At 40.7% G+C, this 20,768-nt stretch overlaps 3 protein-coding genes across 6 annotated transcripts; 2 read left to right on the forward strand and 1 right to left on the reverse strand.

The window, feature by feature from the left end:
• The first annotated feature begins 3,416 nt into the window (after positions 1 to 3,416).
• Positions 3,417 to 4,295, forward strand: LOC117392089 (proteinase-activated receptor 3). The gene has a single exon (XM_033990070.1). The coding sequence runs from the start codon at positions 3,417 to 3,419 to the stop codon at positions 4,293 to 4,295; it is 879 nt and encodes a 292-aa protein (XP_033845961.1).
• Positions 4,296 to 6,700: 2,405 nt separating this feature from the next.
• LOC117392163 (zinc finger protein 664) lies at positions 6,701 to 9,696 on the reverse strand. 2 transcript variants are annotated; one of them, XM_055231567.1, is made up of 2 exons: positions 9,386 to 9,696; positions 6,701 to 9,070 (listed from the first exon to the last, which is right to left on the reverse strand). In XM_055231567.1, the coding sequence occupies exons 1-2, from the start codon at positions 9,585 to 9,587 to the stop codon at positions 7,545 to 7,547; spliced, it is 1,728 nt and encodes a 575-aa protein (XP_055087542.1). In that variant the 5' UTR covers positions 9,588 to 9,696; the 3' UTR covers positions 6,701 to 7,544. The 2 variants fall into 2 exon arrangements, with proteins under 2 accessions (XP_055087542.1, XP_033846071.1); XM_033990180.2 differs by having other exon boundaries at positions 7,060 to 9,070; positions 9,390 to 9,503.
• Positions 9,697 to 10,698: 1,002 nt separating this feature from the next.
• Positions 10,699 to 20,208, forward strand: LOC117392090 (exchange factor for Arf-6). 3 transcript variants are annotated; one of them, XM_055231566.1, is made up of 16 exons: positions 10,699 to 10,919; positions 12,887 to 13,519; positions 13,736 to 13,817; positions 14,124 to 14,388; positions 14,497 to 15,210; positions 16,125 to 16,205; positions 16,298 to 16,410; positions 16,505 to 16,563; positions 16,635 to 16,724; positions 16,796 to 16,839; positions 16,931 to 17,100; positions 17,176 to 17,246; positions 18,141 to 18,286; positions 18,897 to 19,041; positions 19,255 to 19,401; positions 19,477 to 20,208. In XM_055231566.1, the coding sequence occupies exons 2-16, from the start codon at positions 13,007 to 13,009 to the stop codon at positions 19,756 to 19,758; spliced, it is 2,922 nt and encodes a 973-aa protein (XP_055087541.1). In that variant the 5' UTR covers positions 10,699 to 10,919; positions 12,887 to 13,006; the 3' UTR covers positions 19,759 to 20,208. The 3 variants fall into 3 exon arrangements, with proteins under 3 accessions (XP_055087541.1, XP_033845962.1, XP_055087540.1); XM_033990071.2 differs by lacking the exon at positions 10,699 to 10,919 and adding an exon at positions 12,577 to 12,697 and having other exon boundaries at positions 12,779 to 13,519; XM_055231565.1 differs by lacking the exon at positions 10,699 to 10,919 and adding an exon at positions 12,577 to 12,697.
• The last annotated feature ends 560 nt before the right edge of the window (positions 20,209 to 20,768 follow it).

Raw genomic sequence — 20,768 nt, forward strand, 5'->3', positions numbered from 1 at the left:
TCAAACACAATCCACACTGCTGCAGAGAACACGAGCTTGTCTTTATTTAAAAATGTGTTTGTTTAAAGAGCAGAGGCCATGCAAATCCTGAAAAATGATATAAGCAGCACCTAAAGAAACTTCTATCCAAATCAACCCAACCCTGATGGAGAGTAGATGAGGAGACGCTGGGACGACAGTAATAATCTGCTCCAAACGTCCAGTGAGGATGAGGTAAGTGATGTCCGTTTGCTTATAACTTATTTAAACATGGATCACTGTCGTAACGTAACATTAATGATCAAATAAAGCTGTGCAAAGAGTTGTATTATTTCACTTAAAAAGGTAAAACAGGAAATAGACCTGGTTTAATCCTGGTTTAGTCCTGGTTTAAGCCTGGTTTTGTCCTGGTTTTGTCCTGGTTTTGTCCTGGTTTTGTCCTGGTTTAGTCCTGGTTTAGTCCCGGTTTAGCCCTGGTTTAGTCCTGGTTTAGTCCTGGTTTTGTCCTGGTTTAGTCCTTGTTTAGACCTGGTTTAGTCCTGGTTTAGTCCTGGTTTTGTCCTGGTTTAGTCCTTGTTTAGACCTGGTTTAGTCCTGTTTAGTCCTGGTTTAGTCCTGGTTTAGTCCTGGTTTTGTCCTGGTTTAGTCCTTGTTTAGACCTGGTTTAGTCCTGGTTTAGTCCTGGTTTAGTCCTGATTTAGTCCTGGTTTAAGCCTGGTTCAGACCTGGTTTAGTCCTTGTTTAGACCTGGTTTTGTCCTGGTTTTGTCCTGGTTTAGTCCTGGTTTAGACCTGGTTTTGTCCTGGTTTAGTCCTGGTTTAGTCCTGGTTTAGTCCTGGTTTAAGCCTGGTTTTGTCCTGGTTTTGTCCTGGTTTAGTCCTGGTTTAAGCCTGGTTTAGTCCTGGTTTAGCCCTGGTTTAGTCCTGGTTTCGTCCTGGTTTAGTCCTGGTTTCGTCCTGGTTTAGTCCTGGTTTAGTCCTGGTTTAAGCCTGGTTTAGTCCTGGTTTTGTCCTGGTTTAGTCCTGGTTTAAGCCTGGTTTAGTCCTGGTTTAGCCCTGGTTTAGTCCTGGTTTCGTCCTGGTTTAGTCCTGGTTTCGTCCTGGTTTAGTCCTGGTTTAGTCCTGGTTTAAGCCTGGTTTAGTCCTGGTTTAGTCCTGGTTTAGTCCTGGTTTCGTCCTGGTTTCGTCCTGGTTTAGTCTAAAGATAAGATTAAAGATAAATGTGTGATGACTTCGTTAATCCAGAGTCCTGCCATTAACTTAACAAAGAGCTTTTAGATGTTTTTTTTGTTGTGCCGCGTGAGCTCAGCCCCAAACACACACTGTGTAACACATTACACAGAGTTACACCAAATTGAATCACAAATGATCATCTTGCATCAGTTGTTTACTGCCAATGTTCCATCAGGCTCCAAAGGCTCGTTGCATCATTGTCAATCAGAATAAAAGGAAATGTACGCTTGTTTTACTTAAAGTTTGCTATTATGTTTGCTCAAAATAAAACACAAATGCAGGTTTTATTCGTGTTTACTCGTACTTCACCTGGATAATCAATCATTCGTGTCTTTTTTTGTGTAAAGTGTGGTAAAAGTACAGGGGCCAAACGCACATAAAGGACCTCTCCACGCCCTCACCTCTGCTCCGTGATTGGACGACCGCGTGAAGCAGCATCCCTCAAGTGTCATCTTCCAAAAGACATTTCCATCCGTCTACGAGAGCGGCTCAGATGAAGGGGGCACCTGCGCGAGACCACGCCACAGAGACTCTCAAATAGGTAAGAAAACTCACCTTTTTTTACCCTGCAGCAGCACAAGTTTACACCGTGATGCAAAGTCGAACGAGGTCTCTGTGTGTTCTTCATATATGAACTGGATAGAGGTAATATTTGTACACCAGGCTTTGTTAAGATCTGCTGATATCCGCAGGTTTGGAAAGAACAAGGAGCTCTGTTTGCCGTCCGCACATTTACATGTCGTCTATAGATGGGCAGATAGTGGGACTGGGGTTTTGCTACAGACTTAAGCAAATATAAAACCATTATTTCATTAAAACAAAGCATTAAAGTTTTATAAATCAAATGTTTGACGCTGACACGGCCATAAAAGGTCATTCAAACCAGTAGATATAGTATAGATTATAATATATGTAGGTTTTCTTGTGTATTTCAGCATTTTAAGTTGTTAATTTGGTTTATCGTTTGGACCAGTTTCGAATAAAAGGCATAAAAAGATGTGTGTTTCATTTGCTTTAGGGGACATGTGAGGGTCTCAGGTGTTAGATGGAGGTGTGTATGGTTCAACTGCATTACCACGGCGTAATTGTGGACTATTGCCGTCTCCTTGTAATATCCTGTGCGACTCCGGACTTATTGTTTCTTTCAATCAAACACGAGTGACAGACAGAGTAACCATGGCACTAAAATCTGATCATCTCTGGTCAAGGCAAGGCCAGTCGAGTTTATCTGTACAGCACAATTTGAATTAAAAAAAAAAAAAGGAATTCAAAGTGTTTTACAGAATAAGAAAGACCTGGTTTAGTCCTGGTTTAGTCCAGGTTTAGCCTCTTGAGACTCGAGCTCTTGCAGGACTTTATTTGCAAAAACTATGAAGTGCTTGAACACATATTTTGTGTAAAAAAACAAAATGAGAAGCAATTGTGCCTCTAGGAACAATGTGTCTCATTTGTGATGCTGACAGGAGCAGGAAGACATGTGCCTTTAAATAAAAAAATTTAAAAAATTAATTATTATTATTATTATTATTATTATTATTGTTATTATTATTATTATTAATAATAATAATAATAATAATAATAATAATAATAATAATAATAATAATAATAATAATAATAATAATAAAATACAAAATAAATTTAAATACAATAAAAAATAAAATAAAATAAAAACAAATAAAAAAATAAAAAATAAAATAAAAAAAATAAATAATAATAAATAAATATTCTAAACTCTTAGAAATATTCAAAATTGAACATGTTCTTGTTGCTGTTCTTCTAAAAATTTGCACTGTGGCCTAAATGACCCAAAATGTGTTGTCCACAGATGAGGACACCAGGTCTCAGGAGGTTAATCCTGGTTTGGTCCTGGTTTAGACCTGGTTTAGTCCTGGTTTAGTCCTGGTTTAGCCCTGGTTTAGTCCTGGTTTAGCCCTGGTTTAGCCCTGGTTTGGTCCTGGTTTGGTCCTGGTTTAGTCCTTGTTTAGCCCTGGTTTAGTCCTGGTTTAGTCCTGGTTTAGTCCTTGTTTAGCCCTGGTTTAGCCCTGGTTTAGTCCTGGTTTAGCCCTGGTTTAGTCCTTGTTTAGCCCTGGTTTAGTCCTGGTTTAGTCCTCAAACCTCTCGTCTTGTTAAAATCATATCTTCTAAATGCATTTTCTCTCTGTTTTCTCTTTTACAGTTTGTATTTTGCTGGTGCCTTTGCAGAAAATGGAAATCTTCTACATAAACTCATCTTTGCTGCTCATTTCTCACAGACCTGGAAACAGCACAGAGGACGACCCCACGGTTTATGAGTTCTGTATAAAAACGCCCGCTGTCTTGATCTGGTACCTGACCCTCCAGTTCATAAACATGTTCCTCGGGATCCCGGCCAACATCATGGTTCTGTGGCTCATCCATAAAAACAAAGGCGACTCTTCTACCTCTGACATTTTCATTCTACATTTAGCCATTCTGGACGTGTTCTTCTGCCTCATCCCGCCTTTAGAACTGGCCAACATCGTGTTCCTGACCACCAGCAGCACTTGGTACGTTCTGCGTTTCTTCTACGGCATTAAAGACTCCTCTCCTCTGTTTCTGTCGTGCATCTGTTTGGACCGGTACATGGCTGTGGTCCATCCCATCACCTTCACGGAGCTCAAGGACCGCAAACACAGAGCGGTTCTTGCCATGTTGGTGTGGCTCATCGTTTTAGCCTACGCGGCGGCCAAGTGCGTGGGCGACATCATGAACTTCGATAAAGTTTTCACGGGGATGATCCTCGCGGCGTTTGGATTCATGGTTTTCTGTAACATTGCCATTTTGTGGGCCCTGCGTCAGTCCGGGCCGGGCCGAGACGAGATGCATCCGGTGAAGAAGAGAGCGTTCAAAATGGTGCTGATTATCCTGGCCATCATCGTGTTTAACTACTTCCCCCCCGTGGCCCTGTTCCCCTTTCAGGAGTACTTCTCTCCTGAAGTTTTTCGCTGCTACATTCACTACGTGGCGTTTGGTTTGATGGACTTCAGCAGCAGCATTCAGCCCATGCTCTATTTGTCCAAAGAGCTGCCCCTGAGACTGAACTGCTGCCACGACACACAAACATAGCACACAAAATTTAAATTAAAACACATTTAAACTTTGTGTTTCGCTCTGGATCAGACCTGGACGACTGAGGGACACACAGACCCACATTAACCCTCATGAATGAATTATGAAAAGCCTTGGTCAAGATTTTTTTTCTGTGTTTTTATTCTTCTCAGGACATGAAACAACATTGTGAACTGCCTGTAAAAATGAATTAACTTGTGTTCTATTGCAAATATACAAACACATGTTTCTTTTTATTCTTTGAAAAACATTTCAACAATTTTTGGGAAATTTCTACACTGTTTAGATGCAATGTTTAAGCCTGAATGAGAAAACCAATCAAAAACCAAGGAAATTTACTTGCAGTTACACCGACTGACCACTGAATTGACCTCAATGGAGTGTGGCAGCAGAGAGCACTCTAGAGGCTGATGTGCAGCACCACTATTTAAACCAGGGGTGCCCAAACTTTTTTCACTGAGGGCCATATCTTGAAAAATATTGGACACGGAGGGCCACAATGGTCAATACAGTGGATAATTCAGATGGTGCATTTAACATTGTTTTGACTTCATACTTTAAATGAGGCTCAAAATATTAACATTTGGTCTGTTTGATGATGCAGTGCGATGTTATTTAGCTTATACTGGTAGGATTACTCACATTTCCTGTAAAAAGTACTGATTAAGATCAATTGGGCCAGTTCACCTGAAGGTTTGAGGGACAAAAAAAATTGGTCTGAGGGCTGCATTTGGCCCCCGGGCCATAGTTTGGACACCCCTGATTTAAACCAATGCATTAAAGAGAAAGTTCTGTTTTAGTAGCTGTGCACCAGAGGGTTAAACACTATTAGAGTTTGCATTAAGATATCTGCAAGTTGAATTGGGAAGTTTTAGTAGTGGAGATTGTCTAAAAATTGTATAAAATTTACAAAATGTTGGCAGTAAAGCTGTTTTAGTAGAAATGCTCCATGTCAGTTTGGTTTGTGGTTGAAAATTCTATTAAATTTATTTTTTGTAAAGCCCAAAATCACAATAGCAGCAGCAGCAGCAGCAGTCGCCTCTTTGGGCTGAACATGAGAATGAATTAAATCAACAGTGAAACAGAAATAGACGAGCTAATTAATCATCAGAAAACAAGCAACTGGAGCAAGTGTCTCAGAGCAGAGCGCCCCCTGTCCCCGGAGCAGAGCGCCCCCTGTCCCCGGAGCAGAGCGCCCCCTGTCCCCGGAGCAGAGCGCCCCCTGTCCTCAGAGCAGAGCGCCCCCTGTCCCCGGAGCAGAGCGCCCCCTGTCCTTCTCTGTAAGAACTAAAAAAAAACACACTGGGAAAAAGAGAAACCTCGAGGAGAAGCACAGTGAAGGAGAAATCCACTAAACCAGGACTGAACCAGGACTGAACCTGGACTAACCCAGGACTAAACCAAGACTAAACCAGGACTGAACCTGGACTAAACCAAGACTAAACCAGGACTAAACCAGGACTGAACCTGGACTAAACCAGGACTAAACCAGGACTAAACCAGGACTAAGCCAGGACTAAGCCAGGACTAAACCAAGACTAAACCAGGACTAAGCCAGGACTAAGCCAGGACTAAACCAGGACTGAACCTGGACTAAACCAGGACTAAGCCAAGACTAAACCAGGACTGAACCTGGACTAAACCAAGACTAAACCAGGACTAAACCAGGACTGAACCTGGACTAAACCAAGACTAAACCAGGACTAAACCAGGACTGAACCTGGACTAAACCAGGACTAAATCCCCCCTCATCCTGCGAGGTGAGGGGGAGGAGCCAGGTCCACAGATAAATGAATGACTAGTTTATTACTGTTTAGGTCCTTGATTTTCTTGAGGTATTTTCAGATGTACCTTGAAAAAAGAATCTGAGTAAATTCTGAGCAAATCTCTGATCCAAAAATAAAACAAAACACTCACTGTTACCAAATGTAAAGAGACACAGAGCCGTGGGCTTTATCTGATACACAAGGTTTTTTTTCCTAAAAGAGGTGATTTAACAATATTTCAGCAGCTGGTGAGTATTTTCAACCAAAAATAAACCGTGACTCAAAAAAGGTTGAAAATACTGGTTTATAGTGTGTTAGGTGTGGTGTGGCTGTAGTAAAAGGTCTAATCATGAATAAGAATTAGAAGTTTGATGTTGTAAATGCACCACACGACTGTCACTGTATCGAGACACATGTTTGCATAACGCCTTCTTAATAAAAGTGATGTTATTATGTTTATTTATTCACAGAAAAAAGAATCTGTAGGACTTAGTTTATCCCTGACAGTCATGGGCACTACTCATGTAAATATCAGTTACATGTAAACATCACATATTAAAATATCAAAGCTGAACATGCCCCGTGCAAACAGACACTCTGTCTTTCAGCATGAAAGAAATAAAAACAGTCCAGTGGAACAGTTCAAATGTATTTATTTAACTCACCTTTGCCACAAAAACACACTGAACCTCTAATGATGGGGTCAAAGGTCATAGGCCTTTGTATATTTGGACACTAATGCCCTGCCCTCTTTATACCTGGGACGTCCACTCCCTGCAGTTAAACTTCAGTGCCCCATAGGGGCCGGGAGGGGTCCCTTGTATGAAAATATGAAACAACACTGATCCTCCAGGTTTAAACCAAGTGTGAAACCTGATTAATTTGTCATAGTCTTCATTTTACCAATGTAGTTGTTCCCATCAAGAACAATATATGTTTGGGATTGTATATCACGAGAAATTCTAGTATTTAAAAAAGGATCAATGTTATCGCTATTTGTGGAGGACCCTCTGGGTCCCCTGACCCCAATTTGAGAACCAGCCTATGCTGCTTTTAGGGCCCATTATACCTAAAGTAACATTTAAGACCAAACAACATTATATGTTCAGGAGAACAATGTGATCAATATTTCCAACTAAGTGACTTTATGCAGAGTCTACAGTGTGATTCACTGTATCACATCACAAACATCATTCTGAGTCTCTGAGCAGGTACAGTACAAGTCCAGTATTTTTTGACAGCAAAAATACATACAATCATATTTCACTATAGGTCCTTTGATGTGTCACCAACACTATCAGTAAACGAGTTAAGAAAAGCATGTTAAGTTAGTTATATAATTTGTTTAACAATCCTAAATTCCACAAATCAAGATCAAGTCACATTAACACACCACACATCTGTGGTTAAAGCTGATATATGATGATTACACAGAACTACTTCCTCTTTGAAAGCTTTTTAGTCTCGTATTTTCTTGTTTTCAGTCCAGTGCGACACTGTTTGGTTCAGTCCCACAGCTGGTCCCCTCTGAAGTCTGTCCCTGGGCTTCGTGCAGTTTCTGGTGCTTTCTCAGTGAGGACTGGTCAGTGTAGGTCTTCCCACAGTGGCTGCAGAGGTACACTCTCTCTTTGGTGTGGACCAGCTCATGTCTCTTGAGGTGTCCAGCTCGACTGAATCTCTTGGTGCAGAAGGAGCAGGAGTACTCCTTCTCTCCTGTGTGAGTCCTCAGGTGCAGCTTCAGACTGCTGGCCACAGTGAATCTCTTCCCGCACTCATTGCAGCTGTACGGGCGCTCTCCTGTGTGCATTCTCATGTGTATGGTGAGGTGGCCGGTCTGGCTGAAGGTCTTTTTGCACAGCTCACAGGTGTAAGGTCGCTCCCCCGTGTGGATCCTGTAGTGAGTCTTGAGGTCGCCCAGGCCGTTGAATCTCTTCCCACACTGGGCACAGCAGTAGGGCTTCTCTCCTGTGTGGATCCTCTCGTGGATGCGCAGGTTGCCTGCATTACTAAAGGTTTTGCCACAGTCTTTACAGGCGTAAGGCCGCTCTCCAGTGTGAGTCCTGACATGCACTTTGAGCTGGTTGTGCTCTGTGAAGCTTCTGTCACAGAAGGAGCATGTGTAAGGCTTCTCACCTGTGTGCAGGCGCTTGTGCACCCTCAGCTGGCTGGGGTGGGCATAGGTTTTACTGCACAGGTTACAGCTGTAGGGCCGCTCTCCAGTGTGAGTCCGCTTGTGGGCTTTCAGAACCTCAGCACGACTAAATCTCTTTCCGCAGTAGGAGCAGCCGTGGATCTTCTCACCTTTGTGTACCTTCAAGTGCACGTTGAGCAAAGCTGCGCGACTGAAAGTTTCAGGACAAATTGGACAACGTAAAAAATTGTCCCGCATGTCCAAAAAGTCTTCAGAATCTCCCCCCTCCTCTGGTTCCTCTTCCAATGGCATAAACTCTTTACTGAGTCCAGGCTCTGTTTCTGCGTCTGAGTCCTGGAGTTGATCTGCATCAGCATCATGTGGGTTTATTTCTGCTTTTATCAGAGAGTCATTGTTTGTAGTTGCCAAACTAGAGTCACCACTTTCATTGAGATCAGCTTCACTGTGATCGCTGACTGGCTCCTCTTTCACTTGCAGAGGTGTGTATGAGTCTACAGCTCTATATCTGTCCTCAACTCTCTCTTTTTTAATGGGCTTCATAAATGACGATGAAGAATATGAGAGATCAACTGCTCCTGTTTGGTCTGAACCTGAGTCTGCCTTGAGTTTTCCTGTTTGGTTTGAAATACTTAACACCGGTGGGCTTGGACATTTTTCCCTAATTGTGTCGTTTGTTGGATGTGAATTGAACAGCAGCGAGTGGCTCTCTCTCACTGTGGCTTTTTGTTTCCTTCTGCTCTTCTTGTCACTGCTGCAAATGGACATTTTGAACGTGGACTGTCCAGGGACATAATCCAACACCACACTTTGCTCAGTAGCTTCTTTTCTTTTGTCATCTGGAGTATCTGTAAAAACTAAAACAGAAAAACAGAAATTATAATAAATAAAACAAATAATTACTTGAATTTAACTGCAGAATTTAAACAGACATTTGCATCTTTTCTTGTTGTGAATGGCATAATCAAAACACACAGTTATATGCATCTGAACAAATAATATTATAATTAAAGTTTTCATTAGCACAGGTCTTTGGGTAGAGTCAATAATTTGCTTTACGTGGCCTGATGAAGACCCTGGAGCCTCCAAACTGGCAACTTGTAGAGAAATAGATGACTTTATGAGGTTCTGCTTAGAAAAAAACACCATATACTGCTTTGATAGTACTGTACCTACTGCTGGGGCCGTCTCAGCACAATTTTGAGCAAACAAAAGCCGCTTGAGGCCTTCGTTTTCACACTCGATCCTCTGTATTTTCCCCTGATACTCGCAGAGCGTCCTGTCCACTGACTCCATTATGTCGCTAACAGTCGCTTTAAAAATCTGATTCAGTGAAAACTCCAGGGACATTTTGAGCTCTAGAGGCTCGGACATGTTGAAGAAAAGCTGAATATAAGTCAGTGTGGCTTTAAATAACGGAGAATATCCCGTTAAATGGGTGTGAGAGCAGATCTGTGCAGAGGCGCTCTCAGCTGCTCGTGTGCAGAACAAACAAAGCGGGGTTGCCAGGTTCGCACAGCAACAATCCGCCACCGAGCGTTTGTAAACACACACAAAACTTAGAAGTTTAAGGAACAAGCAACTAATTAATGTTGTATATCGACTGCGGGTGAGATGTAGGTATTTTAACATCATATTCAACACCGAAAACGACTTTGAAACGTCATCAGCTTCTATTTCAGTAATTATTGTGTCTATTAACGTAAAGAAAGGCAAGGCAAGTTTATTTATATAGCACAGTTGGTTCACAGCGTAATTCAAAGTGGTTTACGGGACAAAAAATACATTAAAACCACAGTACAGCAAATTAAAACATAAATAATCATCATAAAATTAAAATTAAAAGAGAAAAACCTCATATGCACCAGTAAACAGAACCATGTATATATTCTTATTGATAATTCGGTGTATTGCCCACTTCTACGTGTGCCTTTAATCGTCGGAGAACAAGCAAATCAAAATATAAATAATCATAAATAATAATAATACAAAAAAATAAGAGTATAATAATATATAATTAAAATAATTGAATACAATTTAATTTATAATTTTCATTCATTTTCATTCATCATTTTAAACATTAAAAGAAAAAAGTGCAGAATAAAAGCCTTTCCGTCATATGCATAGCTAAACAGAACCGTTTTATAACTTAAAGGCTTAAAAAAACACAAAAGAAAAATTCCACCAGCGAGTGTCAACATTTGCAAGCGACTTTCCAAAAAATTAAAATTAAAATTAAAATTAAAATTAAAATTAAAATTAAAATTAAAATTAAAATTAAAATTAAAATTAAAATTAAAATTAAAATTAAAATTAAAATTAAAAAATAAAACAAAAAAATTAAGATAAAAAAGCCGCTGAAAGTCAAAGTTGCTATAAAGAATCAGACTTGGCAACTCCGGCCACAAGCGCAGGTTTGTTGCAGTTTGTTTTAGGTTTGTTTTGGTGCTCTGAGCCGCTCTGGCCTCTGCGTAGCGCCCCCTTCAGGCGCGGGGTGACACCGCTCAGCCGCACCGATCATTATGATGGTTCTGAGGATGCCTTCAGATTATAAACGACGCAAACACAACAGCGCCTTCTTCATCAACAGACAATTCCCCATAAAATAACGATGAAAGGTGAAAGATCCGACTCTCAAAGATGTCTCCTGCTTGAACTTTAACGCGGTGAAGACTAAGAAGGTCCAGCAGCTCCTGAATTCCTACGGTAATTATAAATGCTAAAGCTAGTTAAGGCTAGCTCATCAAACCAAACACACTAATGCTGCTTTAAACAACAACATTTTACACATAAACGCTAATATGGGGTTCGATTATGGGTATTCAGTTGAGATATAGATTAAAGAGGCATTTTGATGTACAGCACCACAAAAAACAACAAAACACTGTAAAGATGGCAACAAAGAACAAATGTTTCCATCTGTCAAAATGCAAAAAAAAAAAAAAAAACACCCAAAAAAACAAAACAAAAAAACCCCCAACACATTCTGAACATTCACGCCAATCTTGCAGTTTTTATTATTTAGCAAGCAACCTAACCTTGGTGATGTGGCACTGAAATGAATCCCAAACTAACATTAAGCATTATTGTAATTTTGCTCATTATAATTTCCCTAAACGTGTTGTAAAGTCTGAACCCACTAAACTGAACAGTCTGCATCACTGCTCTGTAATAACAAAAGAGAAAAACACTAATCTGTTATAACAAAAGAGAATAGACATTGAAATATAGTAGTTGAGTTATGGATTCGTATTTGCTGTAGAGTTTGGAGTTATTTGTAAGAATCGGGTTGGGCCACTACTCTTACCTGTCCAGTATGTGTGTTTCTGCATGCCTTTAAGCAGAGGGTGGGGCTCCTGTCTCTTAGATATTTCTTGACTTATCCCCCAGTGCACTGTTTTTGTTAACATAAACACATCTTTTCTCCATGTTCAGCCATTTTTGATTAATCAGTGTCCAGTTTCAGTAAGAGGAGATCACGTTTGTGTGTAAAAGCAAAGACAAGGACTGGTTTGTGTAGGGGATTCGCTAGCTAAAGTGATATACTTTTCAAAATAGATCCTTGCACTTAATATTTTTGACAGTGTGCATTCTGTTTTTAATTTTAAATGCATCTCAGTGTAATATTATTGCCCATCTTTTTCCGAGAACCATACAAGCCAGATGGTCATATGATATTAAACCCAGCGGGGGTAAGTCATGCTTAAATCCAGATTTCCCCCCTGTTATTATGACTCTTTTCAGACTGAGGCTTCCATTTTATTAATATTGAGTGAGCTAGATGCATATATCACCTTCCTGTAATATAACTCCTTCTAGAAATGTAAACAACAATGACATTATAAGTCAAATAACAACATAAAGTTCAATGTCAGCAGTTTAATTCAATGAGATTTGAACAATGACACAACATCTCAATAAATGGACATCAGTTGCTAAGCCTCAACAGGAACTAACTAGTTAGCATCAGCACAGGAAATGTGGCGGGGGTCTGTCCCGGATGTTGGTTGCACCTGAAGGATGAGAGTTGCAAAGTCGTTATAGAATGATGTAAATGAAGGTAAATGTAGACTCTTATAAGGTGTTTTGCTGTCTCTCGTGCTTGTCCTCTTTTAATCACTTTGGCACAGCTGATGTTTTTGTTGTCAGTCTGTGTGTTGCTAGACAGAGGCTGTTTGTGTTGCAAACAGTGATGACGGTAAAGGTTTTGACTCCTTCACAGTTTGAGGGTGAGGGTCACATTGGTACAGACTGAAAATAATAAACAGCCAGTTAAAAAGAACTCACAGTCAGAACAAGATACAGCCCATAAACTCCGCCCACCACCATGTCTACTCCTCTTTCAAGTATTCTCACTTTCTGCACTTTCCTCAGGAAGTAGAAATGCACTATAGCTTTGCATGTACAGTGCAGTGGAGTCTGTGTCTCATAGATGGCTTGTTTTCTGATGACAATAATCTTAAGTGGATGATTTTTAACATATGGTAAGTTTGTGTCAGGCTTTATAACTTGTTCTTATAAATTCAAATAATCAATAATGGTCCACTTGATGTATTTTCTTCCAGGAAGTGCCTATTCTTCTGTGCATTCGTATCAGCTAACGGGCTCTGCATTGATTGCCCAACCTAGAGGTATAAAAATAGCTAATTGATGGATTCTTTCTTGTATTTCAGATCTGGCTACACTTACTCTGGGTAACAGATGACAGATTTATAACTATCCCAAGGTCAACTTTTTTTTAGCTACATGCTGTTTTTTCATTACAACCTCTCTGACCAAAAACTGACTTGCAAATGGAGGAGGAAGACTTGCGCTCCTCCCTTCCTGAAGCCACAAATTCTGTTCTTTTTGCGCCTAGCCACGAATCACGGGCCTCTACAGAACATCAATACCTCAATGGACAACCAGATGCTGTGGCAAAGGAGCATACGGAGCTGCTTATAACCCAGGAAGTAGAGCCAGAGCATATTTATTTCCACACAGACAACAAAGGTACTGCGGCCGAAACGGAGACTTGGGAACAAATAATATGGCCAGTCTGCAACACAACACCGCTGTCCCTGGCCTCAGAGGACTGGGATATGCCCAGGCCGAGCTCTGGGACGCCTCCACATGAGACGGACAAGGTTGTGGCCAATCAACCCCACTCGGATGCTCTAACACAGGCCCTCAGCGCGTCCTTCCCTATTAATTCTGAAAGTGATCATAGCCATCTGTTCAAAGAGGCCGACGCCGAAGAACAAGACGAGTTTGATTCGTGGCTGCTTCTCTGCTCCGAGGCAGAATGGATGGGACCCAATTTAAAGGTAATTTTATTGACCTTTTTAAAATATTGCGTGACAAATGGAGCCGGTAGTTTGAATAATACCACATTATCAGTTGACCATTTGCCGTTGTTGACATCTATAAAGGTGTCGTTACTTCAGTCGCTTCACACTTTCCTCGCTGTTTGGTTGTTGTCATTTAAAAGAATTACTTTTTTGTGCTCACTATTGACAATTACTTTTGGTCGTAAATTTCAGCCATGTGATACGGAAAGCACAAACTCGCACAGAACACAGGAAGAGGAACACGCGACACACAAGCTCTTAGACCACAAATTCGGTAGGTGCTATAAAAAACACTTTATTTTTAAATGCCCACTGTGTAACTTTTGTGGTAAAGGGGCTGTTACCTGCTTGTCCCCATGGAGGTGTTATTTCGTTCTTACTGCCAGTTGCGAGTCCACAGATCTGTAACTAGCCTCATGTTGTCCCCTGCTGTCTCCAAGGAGATAGACAAGTTTAATTTCATACTGCGGAGCATTCTGGGCAAAGCAGTAACGTCTCCAAGCAGGTGGCAAACTCTTCACCAGAAATGTTACACCGTAATACTTTGATTTAACGTTTTTTTTGGCATGTTTTTTTCAAGGTACATCACAAGGGGAATCTGTTGATGCAGACTTCATTCACAGTTGTGTAGAAATTCAGTTTGCAGAATTCATAGAGGATGATATCGAGCATTTAAGGCTGGTAGAAAGTCCAGAGGAAAGTGGCGTTTTGCTGACTGGACAGGCAGATTTAGAGGAAGAACCGGCTTTAGTAAACGGTGATGAAATCGCAGGAGGAGGAGAGGGGGACGAGGAGCAGCTTGTGACGGATGAAGAGGCCACAGCTGCCAGGCGTCTGAGTGCAGCGTGAGTATGGACACTTCTCTGTGAAAAGCAGAACAGGAAATGTGTACAAAACATTATATGGCGTTGTTATGGAGAACCGTCATTAAAATGTTTCTTTGTCGTCCGTAGGGAAGTCGCTGCTGAGGTACTGCAACGGGAGGAAACAAACTTCAGAATAAACACCGATAAGCTAATTGATTTGCAGCAGATTTTGGACGACTTATCGCGGCTGGAAAAGAGCGTGACAGAACAAAGCAATTCACTCCAGTTTTGTGAAGAGTCCGGTGAAACGGCAGTCATGTGCAAAGACGTACGCCAACACGTGTGCAGTGAACAGGCTGATGAAGAGGAGCAAAGTGAAGTCAGCGAAGTAACCACACCTGCAGCTGAGAGCGGCGCACAAGCAAACTCTGTAGAAGCGTTTCATCTGCAGAAAGACTACGACTATATGACTGGCAGTAATGCACAAATATCACAAAATGCTGCGTCTAACCAGGTACAAGAGCAAGATTATCCGCCACCTACAGATGAGATGGAGGATAAAATAAACACTTCATGTGGCCCGTCTCCCCAAGAGATTCTCACCGATCTCAGAGAAGCAGACAAGTCAAGAGCAAGGCACAATGAGGTCCTTTATGAGGTCAAAGAGGAAGAAGCTACGGAAGAAAGTGAAAACGAGCTGCATACAGAAGGGGAAAACGTAGAGCAAAGTAAAGCGGACCAAACTGTGACCGCACACATGAATGGAGCAGTGGACAGAGATGAGGCGCGGCTTTTGGCTGAGAGGCTTTTTAAGTTGGACGGCATCCAGCGGAAACATGTGGTCAGACACCTGGATAAAGAGTAAGCATGTTCTTATCTTTCAATAACTACGCTGTAAGGATTTGGGCTTTGTAACTACTTAATGAAGGGATTAGTCGCTACAAAGCCGGAATAATTCTTAATAAACTACTGTACAGTGTTTATTAAGTCTCTTTAAAATAAAAAAATGTGTAGTACAAACGCAGTTGATCAGATATCTTACTCAGACTTGTTCTATTGTACTCAGTGGTTTACAAAGTCTTTACCTCATTTAATCCACCTCTATTTGAGCTCCATGAGTCACACGAAGCACAAGACGGGACTGGATTTTTTGCCATGATCACTGTATCAGAGCCACGTTTAGAAAGAAATCGACATTTTAGAAAGAAATCCAGAGGTGTGAGTTCTGGTCCATCTCTTCTAATCCAACGGTCTGGAAATGTTTGATTGAGGAACTTGCAAACACGCTGACCCCGATTTGGAGGGACCGTCTTGTTGGACAGTGACGGTCGGTTAAAGATCCTGCAGTTGTGGTGCTACAGATTCAGTCAAAAGGTCAAGGTCAACATTTCTTAGGGGTTCGTTTAAAAGGACGCCTCTTTAATCAACAGGACGCCTGAAAAACAAAAATGCGACGTGGTTAAAAACTTGTATAACCGCTGAGTACAGTAGATAAAAGCTAATTAAAATATCGTATCCATTTAAAATTATAGGGAGACTTTATGGACACTTGCTTTTTTAAGACTATTAAAAATGTAGTTAGAGTCTTAATCTAAATTTTACTATAAAAAATCTGCTGCTTGGCTTGTTTGGCTTGTTTGATAAAGTGTATATTGGTTGTGTCATTTTGTCAAACCTGCTAAAGTATTTAAAAAATGTATTTGGACATATTCAAAGTGGTTCACATTCCGCACAGGCCTTCCGCAGTAAAACTCGTGTTTGTCGTCTTTGTGCAGTAACAGCTTCAGCCACGCCGTCGGAGAAGAATACCTGAAATACTTTGACTTCAACGGGCAGACCCTGGACCAGGCCCTCAGGTATTAAGAAGCAACGCTGCATGTGGTGACGTTATAATTACACCTTATAAAATTTCCCATAAATCCCGGTGTTCTCGGATGTGCTCCCTCAGGTCCTTTCTCGGGGTGGTGGTTCTCATCGGGGAGAGCCAGGAGAGGGAGCGGGTGCTGCAGCATTTTTCCAGACGCTACCATGAGTGTAACCAAGGCTGTTTCTCGTCTTCAGGTGAGCCCCTAAGCTTAAACTTCCTCTTTTTGGTTTGATTAAGAGCCAAAAGTTGCATCATTAACGCGTTTCTCGCCGCTTTACGTACCCGCAGAGTCTGTATTGGCTCTCACGTGTGCTATGATGCTTCTCAACACTGACTTGCACGGACAGGTACGAAACGATACTCCTCCAGCGACTTAAGTATTCAAAGTATCTCAGTAATTCCTTTTTTTTCCAAACAGCATGTAGGAAAATCCATGTCCTCCTCCAAATTTGTGTCCAACCTTGACGGCATGAATGAAGGAGAAAACTTCAACAAGGATCTTTTGAAAGTAAACACTATTTTTTTTACACATTCTAAGGTTAAAAAGATCAAACTTAATAATGTTTTTTTTTATTTCAGAGTCTTTACAGTTCCATAAAGGCCGAGCCGCTACAGTGGGCTTTGTAAGTGTGGTCCCAAAATCATTTCTTATATAAGTTTTACTTGATTTGATGTGTTTTCTTTACCTCTTCGATCCCTTTTTGTGTTTTAAAGAGATGAGGAGGAGTTAAGCTCTGTGCTGCTGGAAGAAGACGCCGGAGAAGTAGGGACGATTCGTTCCAAAAACAATCCTTTCCTCGATGTCCCGTATGACAAAAGTGCAGTAGTTATCAAACAGGGATTTCTCCAAAGGAAGATTCACGCTGATGTGGACGGCAAACGCAGTAAGTCCAGAGAAAAAGGGAAATTTATATTTATTTGCAGGCGTGACTTACAATTTTATTATAATTTCTCTGCAGCTCCGTGGGGAAAAAGAGGCTGGAAGATTTTTAATGCTATGCTGCGTGGAATGGTTCTTTACTTTCAAAAGGTAAGACTTGGATGACTTTTTTTTGCGTTTTCTTTGGAACATTTATTAAAACCAATCCTGGACAAATAGTCACACACTTATAAATATAAACCTCAGTACATTTAACATTTCAAACCACATAAAATGAGAAATGGAACCAACAAAAACAGCAGTACGTGGTATTTTACAGTTTGCATTTGTATCTTCTCTAAATAAGAGGTTACAGATGAACATTTACTCAGGTTTTTATGTCTCTCTTCAGTTTTAGAATCACATTTTCACAGTTTTAACCCATTTTTCCAGTGTTGGGGGATACAATTTAACACAGTACATTATAGACCATTATATCTCGCCTAGACTTTTTTTCTTTTTTTAGCCATAAAAATCATGTTAAAGGAAGTATCAGCATGTACTTTTGCCCTTTTTCACACAACGACCTCTATTTTACAAATCCGTCCTTATTTTTCCATTGATGCATCAAATAAACGTGTAACACCAGTTTAAGTAGAAGAAAAATATAAAAACGAATGCACTTTTGAGTAACTTTTATGCAAGCAAACTATGAAAAAACTATGTGGCCAGCTCAGAAACACTTTAAATTATATATATGAACAATAATCAACATTTATACAAGAGATTATACAGATTGTACTTAGGGTTAGGTTTTTACAACCCTTCCTATAAAAAAATGTCAGGCGTTTATGCAGCTAAAACATTGATTTTTCCAGGTCATATTTTTTGGAATGTTTAACTAAAGAATATCAGAAGTTCTGCAGCTTATGAGTTTGTAATCTTTGGTAAAATAAGTAACATATTTAAAGAGCCCTACGTTATATTAAGGTCTAGAATGTTCCTTGTTAGACTTGGATGACTGTTCAACTGGAGTGTATTCATTGTTTCTCTGGTTTGTCTCAGGACGATTACAGAAGGGAGCCGCAGATCAGCGAGGAGGTAGTGAGCGTGCATCACTCTCTGGCTGAAGAGGCAGCAGAATACACCAAAAGGCCACACGTGTTTCGTTTGCAGACCGCCGACTGGAGGGTGTTTCTGTTTCAAGCTTCGTAAGTCACACAGATCCATCAGGTTGGACAGATATTTGGCTTATTCCTTTGTCTGACGGCTTTTCAAATGTTTATCAAGACCCACAGACGTATCTTAAGTTGTAGTAAACATCACAAATTCACTTTTCACTTTTGTAAAAGCAGTAACAAAATGTGTTTATCTAGGAGTGACCATAGACTGTTTATATAAATGGACATAGCTAACCTGCTAGCCGCTACGTTACAAACAGGAAGTGATCATGTGCGCACGTCCGGCTCCATCGATTCTGACTCTTATTCACTTTACGTTAGCAAACTGTCCCCTCTCTCTGTACCTGCTGCTGTCAGACTCATCATTTTGGTTTTAAATGTTCGTATAAACCCGCTCTACATGATCCTGGGGTTGTTATTTCGCTTTTGTGTCTGTAAATCAAGATATGAACATTAATAACAGACAAATCAGGCGACTTAATCCACTTCTTTAAACAGTCTGTGGGAATGACACACGCTGACAAAAACAATCACGGTATCAAATGTCATTTTTTTAAACCCCTCAGATAACGTCAGATACAGATATTAGAGCTGATCTATGCCGCACCTTTACAGACCAGTGTCACGTTTGTGTTTCCAGATCCAAAGCGGAAATGGCGTCTTGGATTAACCGCATTAACCTGGTGTCGGCTCTTTACTCGTCGCCTCCTTTTCCTGCTGCTGTGGGCTCCCAAAGGAGATTCTGTCGACCTATTCTTCCCGCCTCGCAGTCTGCAAACACCCTGGTAACACTGCATTTCTAACAACTACCAGCTAAAATAGTCAACTTTTTATTTACTTTTTTTGTTTCTTTTACAACTTTTGCCCAGAATCATGAAAACAAAGCTTAAAAAATGCAATCTTTTTTGTGATAGAAACGAAATGGAAAGTGTTCTGTTGGTAATAAGTCTGATTATTGTTATAATTACTGTCATTATTACATGTATATATGTTTTTAGGACCGTCAGTTGCAGTCTCATGTGGGAATGCTGGAATCCTTCAAAGCGGACCTGTCTTATCTCCATGAAAATCCACCAGAGGGCAGAAGAGCCAAAGCCAAGGAGCTGGAAGAGCATCGTTTGAGAGCGGAGTACCTGCAGCATGAGGTACACACTCTCACTCGTGTAAACTGTTCATTCTTTAGCTCGCACAAGTTCAAAAACGATGTTCTTCTCGATCAGATTTGTCGATATGAAGCCTACATTCAAGTGCTGGAGGTCTGGAGGAGCGTGAATACTTCAGACGACAGCACAATAAACAGCGCAGACCTGAGCCACTTTGACAGAAACCTTTGCGCGGAGGTTTCGGACGAGGACGACGAAGGAGGGCTGAAGAAATCCCACTCCAGTCCGTCTCTGGAGCTGGACGTCTCCGCTCCCCCCGTGGTCAAAGTCAAACGGAACATTTCAGAACGCCGAACGTATCGCAAGACCGTCGTTACCAAATGGAGCAAAGAGGATTAAAGTGTTACGCAGAGGAAAACTTCATGCTGATTTATAATATAGAAATTTCTAGAGGCACTGAGTAACCTACCACCAAAGTCTTATTTAAAATCTTTATGTTATGCACTTTTAATGAAGCATCCTCAGGGGATCTGTTACAAAGTCTTTAGATTATTATAGAAAACAATTTTATTTTTGTGAATTCATGTTTCTGGACCTATAATTTATTTTGCTTTTTAGCAGTTTTCCACATGGTACAAACTGGGACATGTGACGAGTCAACAGAGGGCGCTGTTGTACAGAAGTAAGAGCTGTCAGGTACTTTCCAAGTCAATTGCACTTTTTTGTTTCATGATAATTTGTCCAGTGTGATATGTTGTGATAGTCACTTTTTAATGAAGGATTTATTTTCAATGTCTGTCTTCCAATGTTATTTTCATTTTTGTATAAAATAAAATATCGCCTGATAACGCTGAGTAACACGTCGACCTCCAGACTCCAGGAACTCATGTAAGAGAAAAGCAAGGAAAGTTTATCAGTATAGAGCTTTACACAATAAGAAACACATTAAAATCACAATACAAACAAATCAAAGCATAAATTATCATTATAAGTTTAACATTAAAAGAGAAAAGTGCAGAATAAAACCCTTTTAGTCACAGCAGATAAACAGAACAGGATTTAAACAAGGTCTGGCTCACATGTTCCAGGTTTAAACCCCACAAAACTCAAACACTGATTCAACTGGTTATTCCTGGTTTAGTCCTGGTTTAGTCCTGGTTTAGTCCTGGTTTAGTCCTGGTTTAGTCTTGGTTTAGTCTTGGTTTAGTCCTGATTTAGTCCCGGTTTAGACCTGATTTAGTCCTAGTTTAATCCTGGTTTAATCCTGGTTCAGTCCTGTTTTAGACCTGATTTAGTCCTGGTTCAGTCCTGGTTTAGTTCTAGTTCTGTCCTGGTTTAGACTTGGTTTAGTCCTGGTTTAGACCTGGTTTAGTCCTAGTTTAATCCCGGTTTAATCCTGGTTCAGTCCT

This window comes from Periophthalmus magnuspinnatus, chromosome 23, assembly GCF_009829125.3.
Source record: "Periophthalmus magnuspinnatus isolate fPerMag1 chromosome 23, fPerMag1.2.pri, whole genome shotgun sequence".
Classification (NCBI taxonomy): Eukaryota; Metazoa; Chordata; class Actinopteri; order Gobiiformes; family Gobiidae; genus Periophthalmus; species Periophthalmus magnuspinnatus.

Excerpts from the sequence above, each read along its gene's own strand:
- LOC117392089 (XM_033990070.1), top strand. The coding sequence starts at position 3,417 with ATGGAAATCTTCTACATAAACTCATCTTTGCTGCTCATTTCTCACAGA.
- LOC117392163 (XM_055231567.1), bottom strand. The coding sequence starts at position 9,587 with ATGTCCGAGCCTCTAGAGCTCAAAATGTCCCTGGAGTTTTCACTGAAT. Across the intron at positions 9,071-9,385 it reads TGAGACGGCCCCAGCAGTAG|TTTTTACAGATACTCCAGAT; the intron begins GTACAGTACTAT and ends TTTCTGTTTTAG.
- LOC117392090 (XM_055231566.1), top strand. The coding sequence starts at position 13,007 with ATGGAGGAGGAAGACTTGCGCTCCTCCCTTCCTGAAGCCACAAATTCT. Across the intron at positions 13,818-14,123 it reads GCTCTTAGACCACAAATTCG|GTACATCACAAGGGGAATCT; the intron begins GTAGGTGCTATA and ends GTTTTTTTCAAG. Across the intron at positions 17,247-18,140 it reads TGGTTCTTTACTTTCAAAAG|GACGATTACAGAAGGGAGCC; the intron begins GTAAGACTTGGA and ends GGTTTGTCTCAG.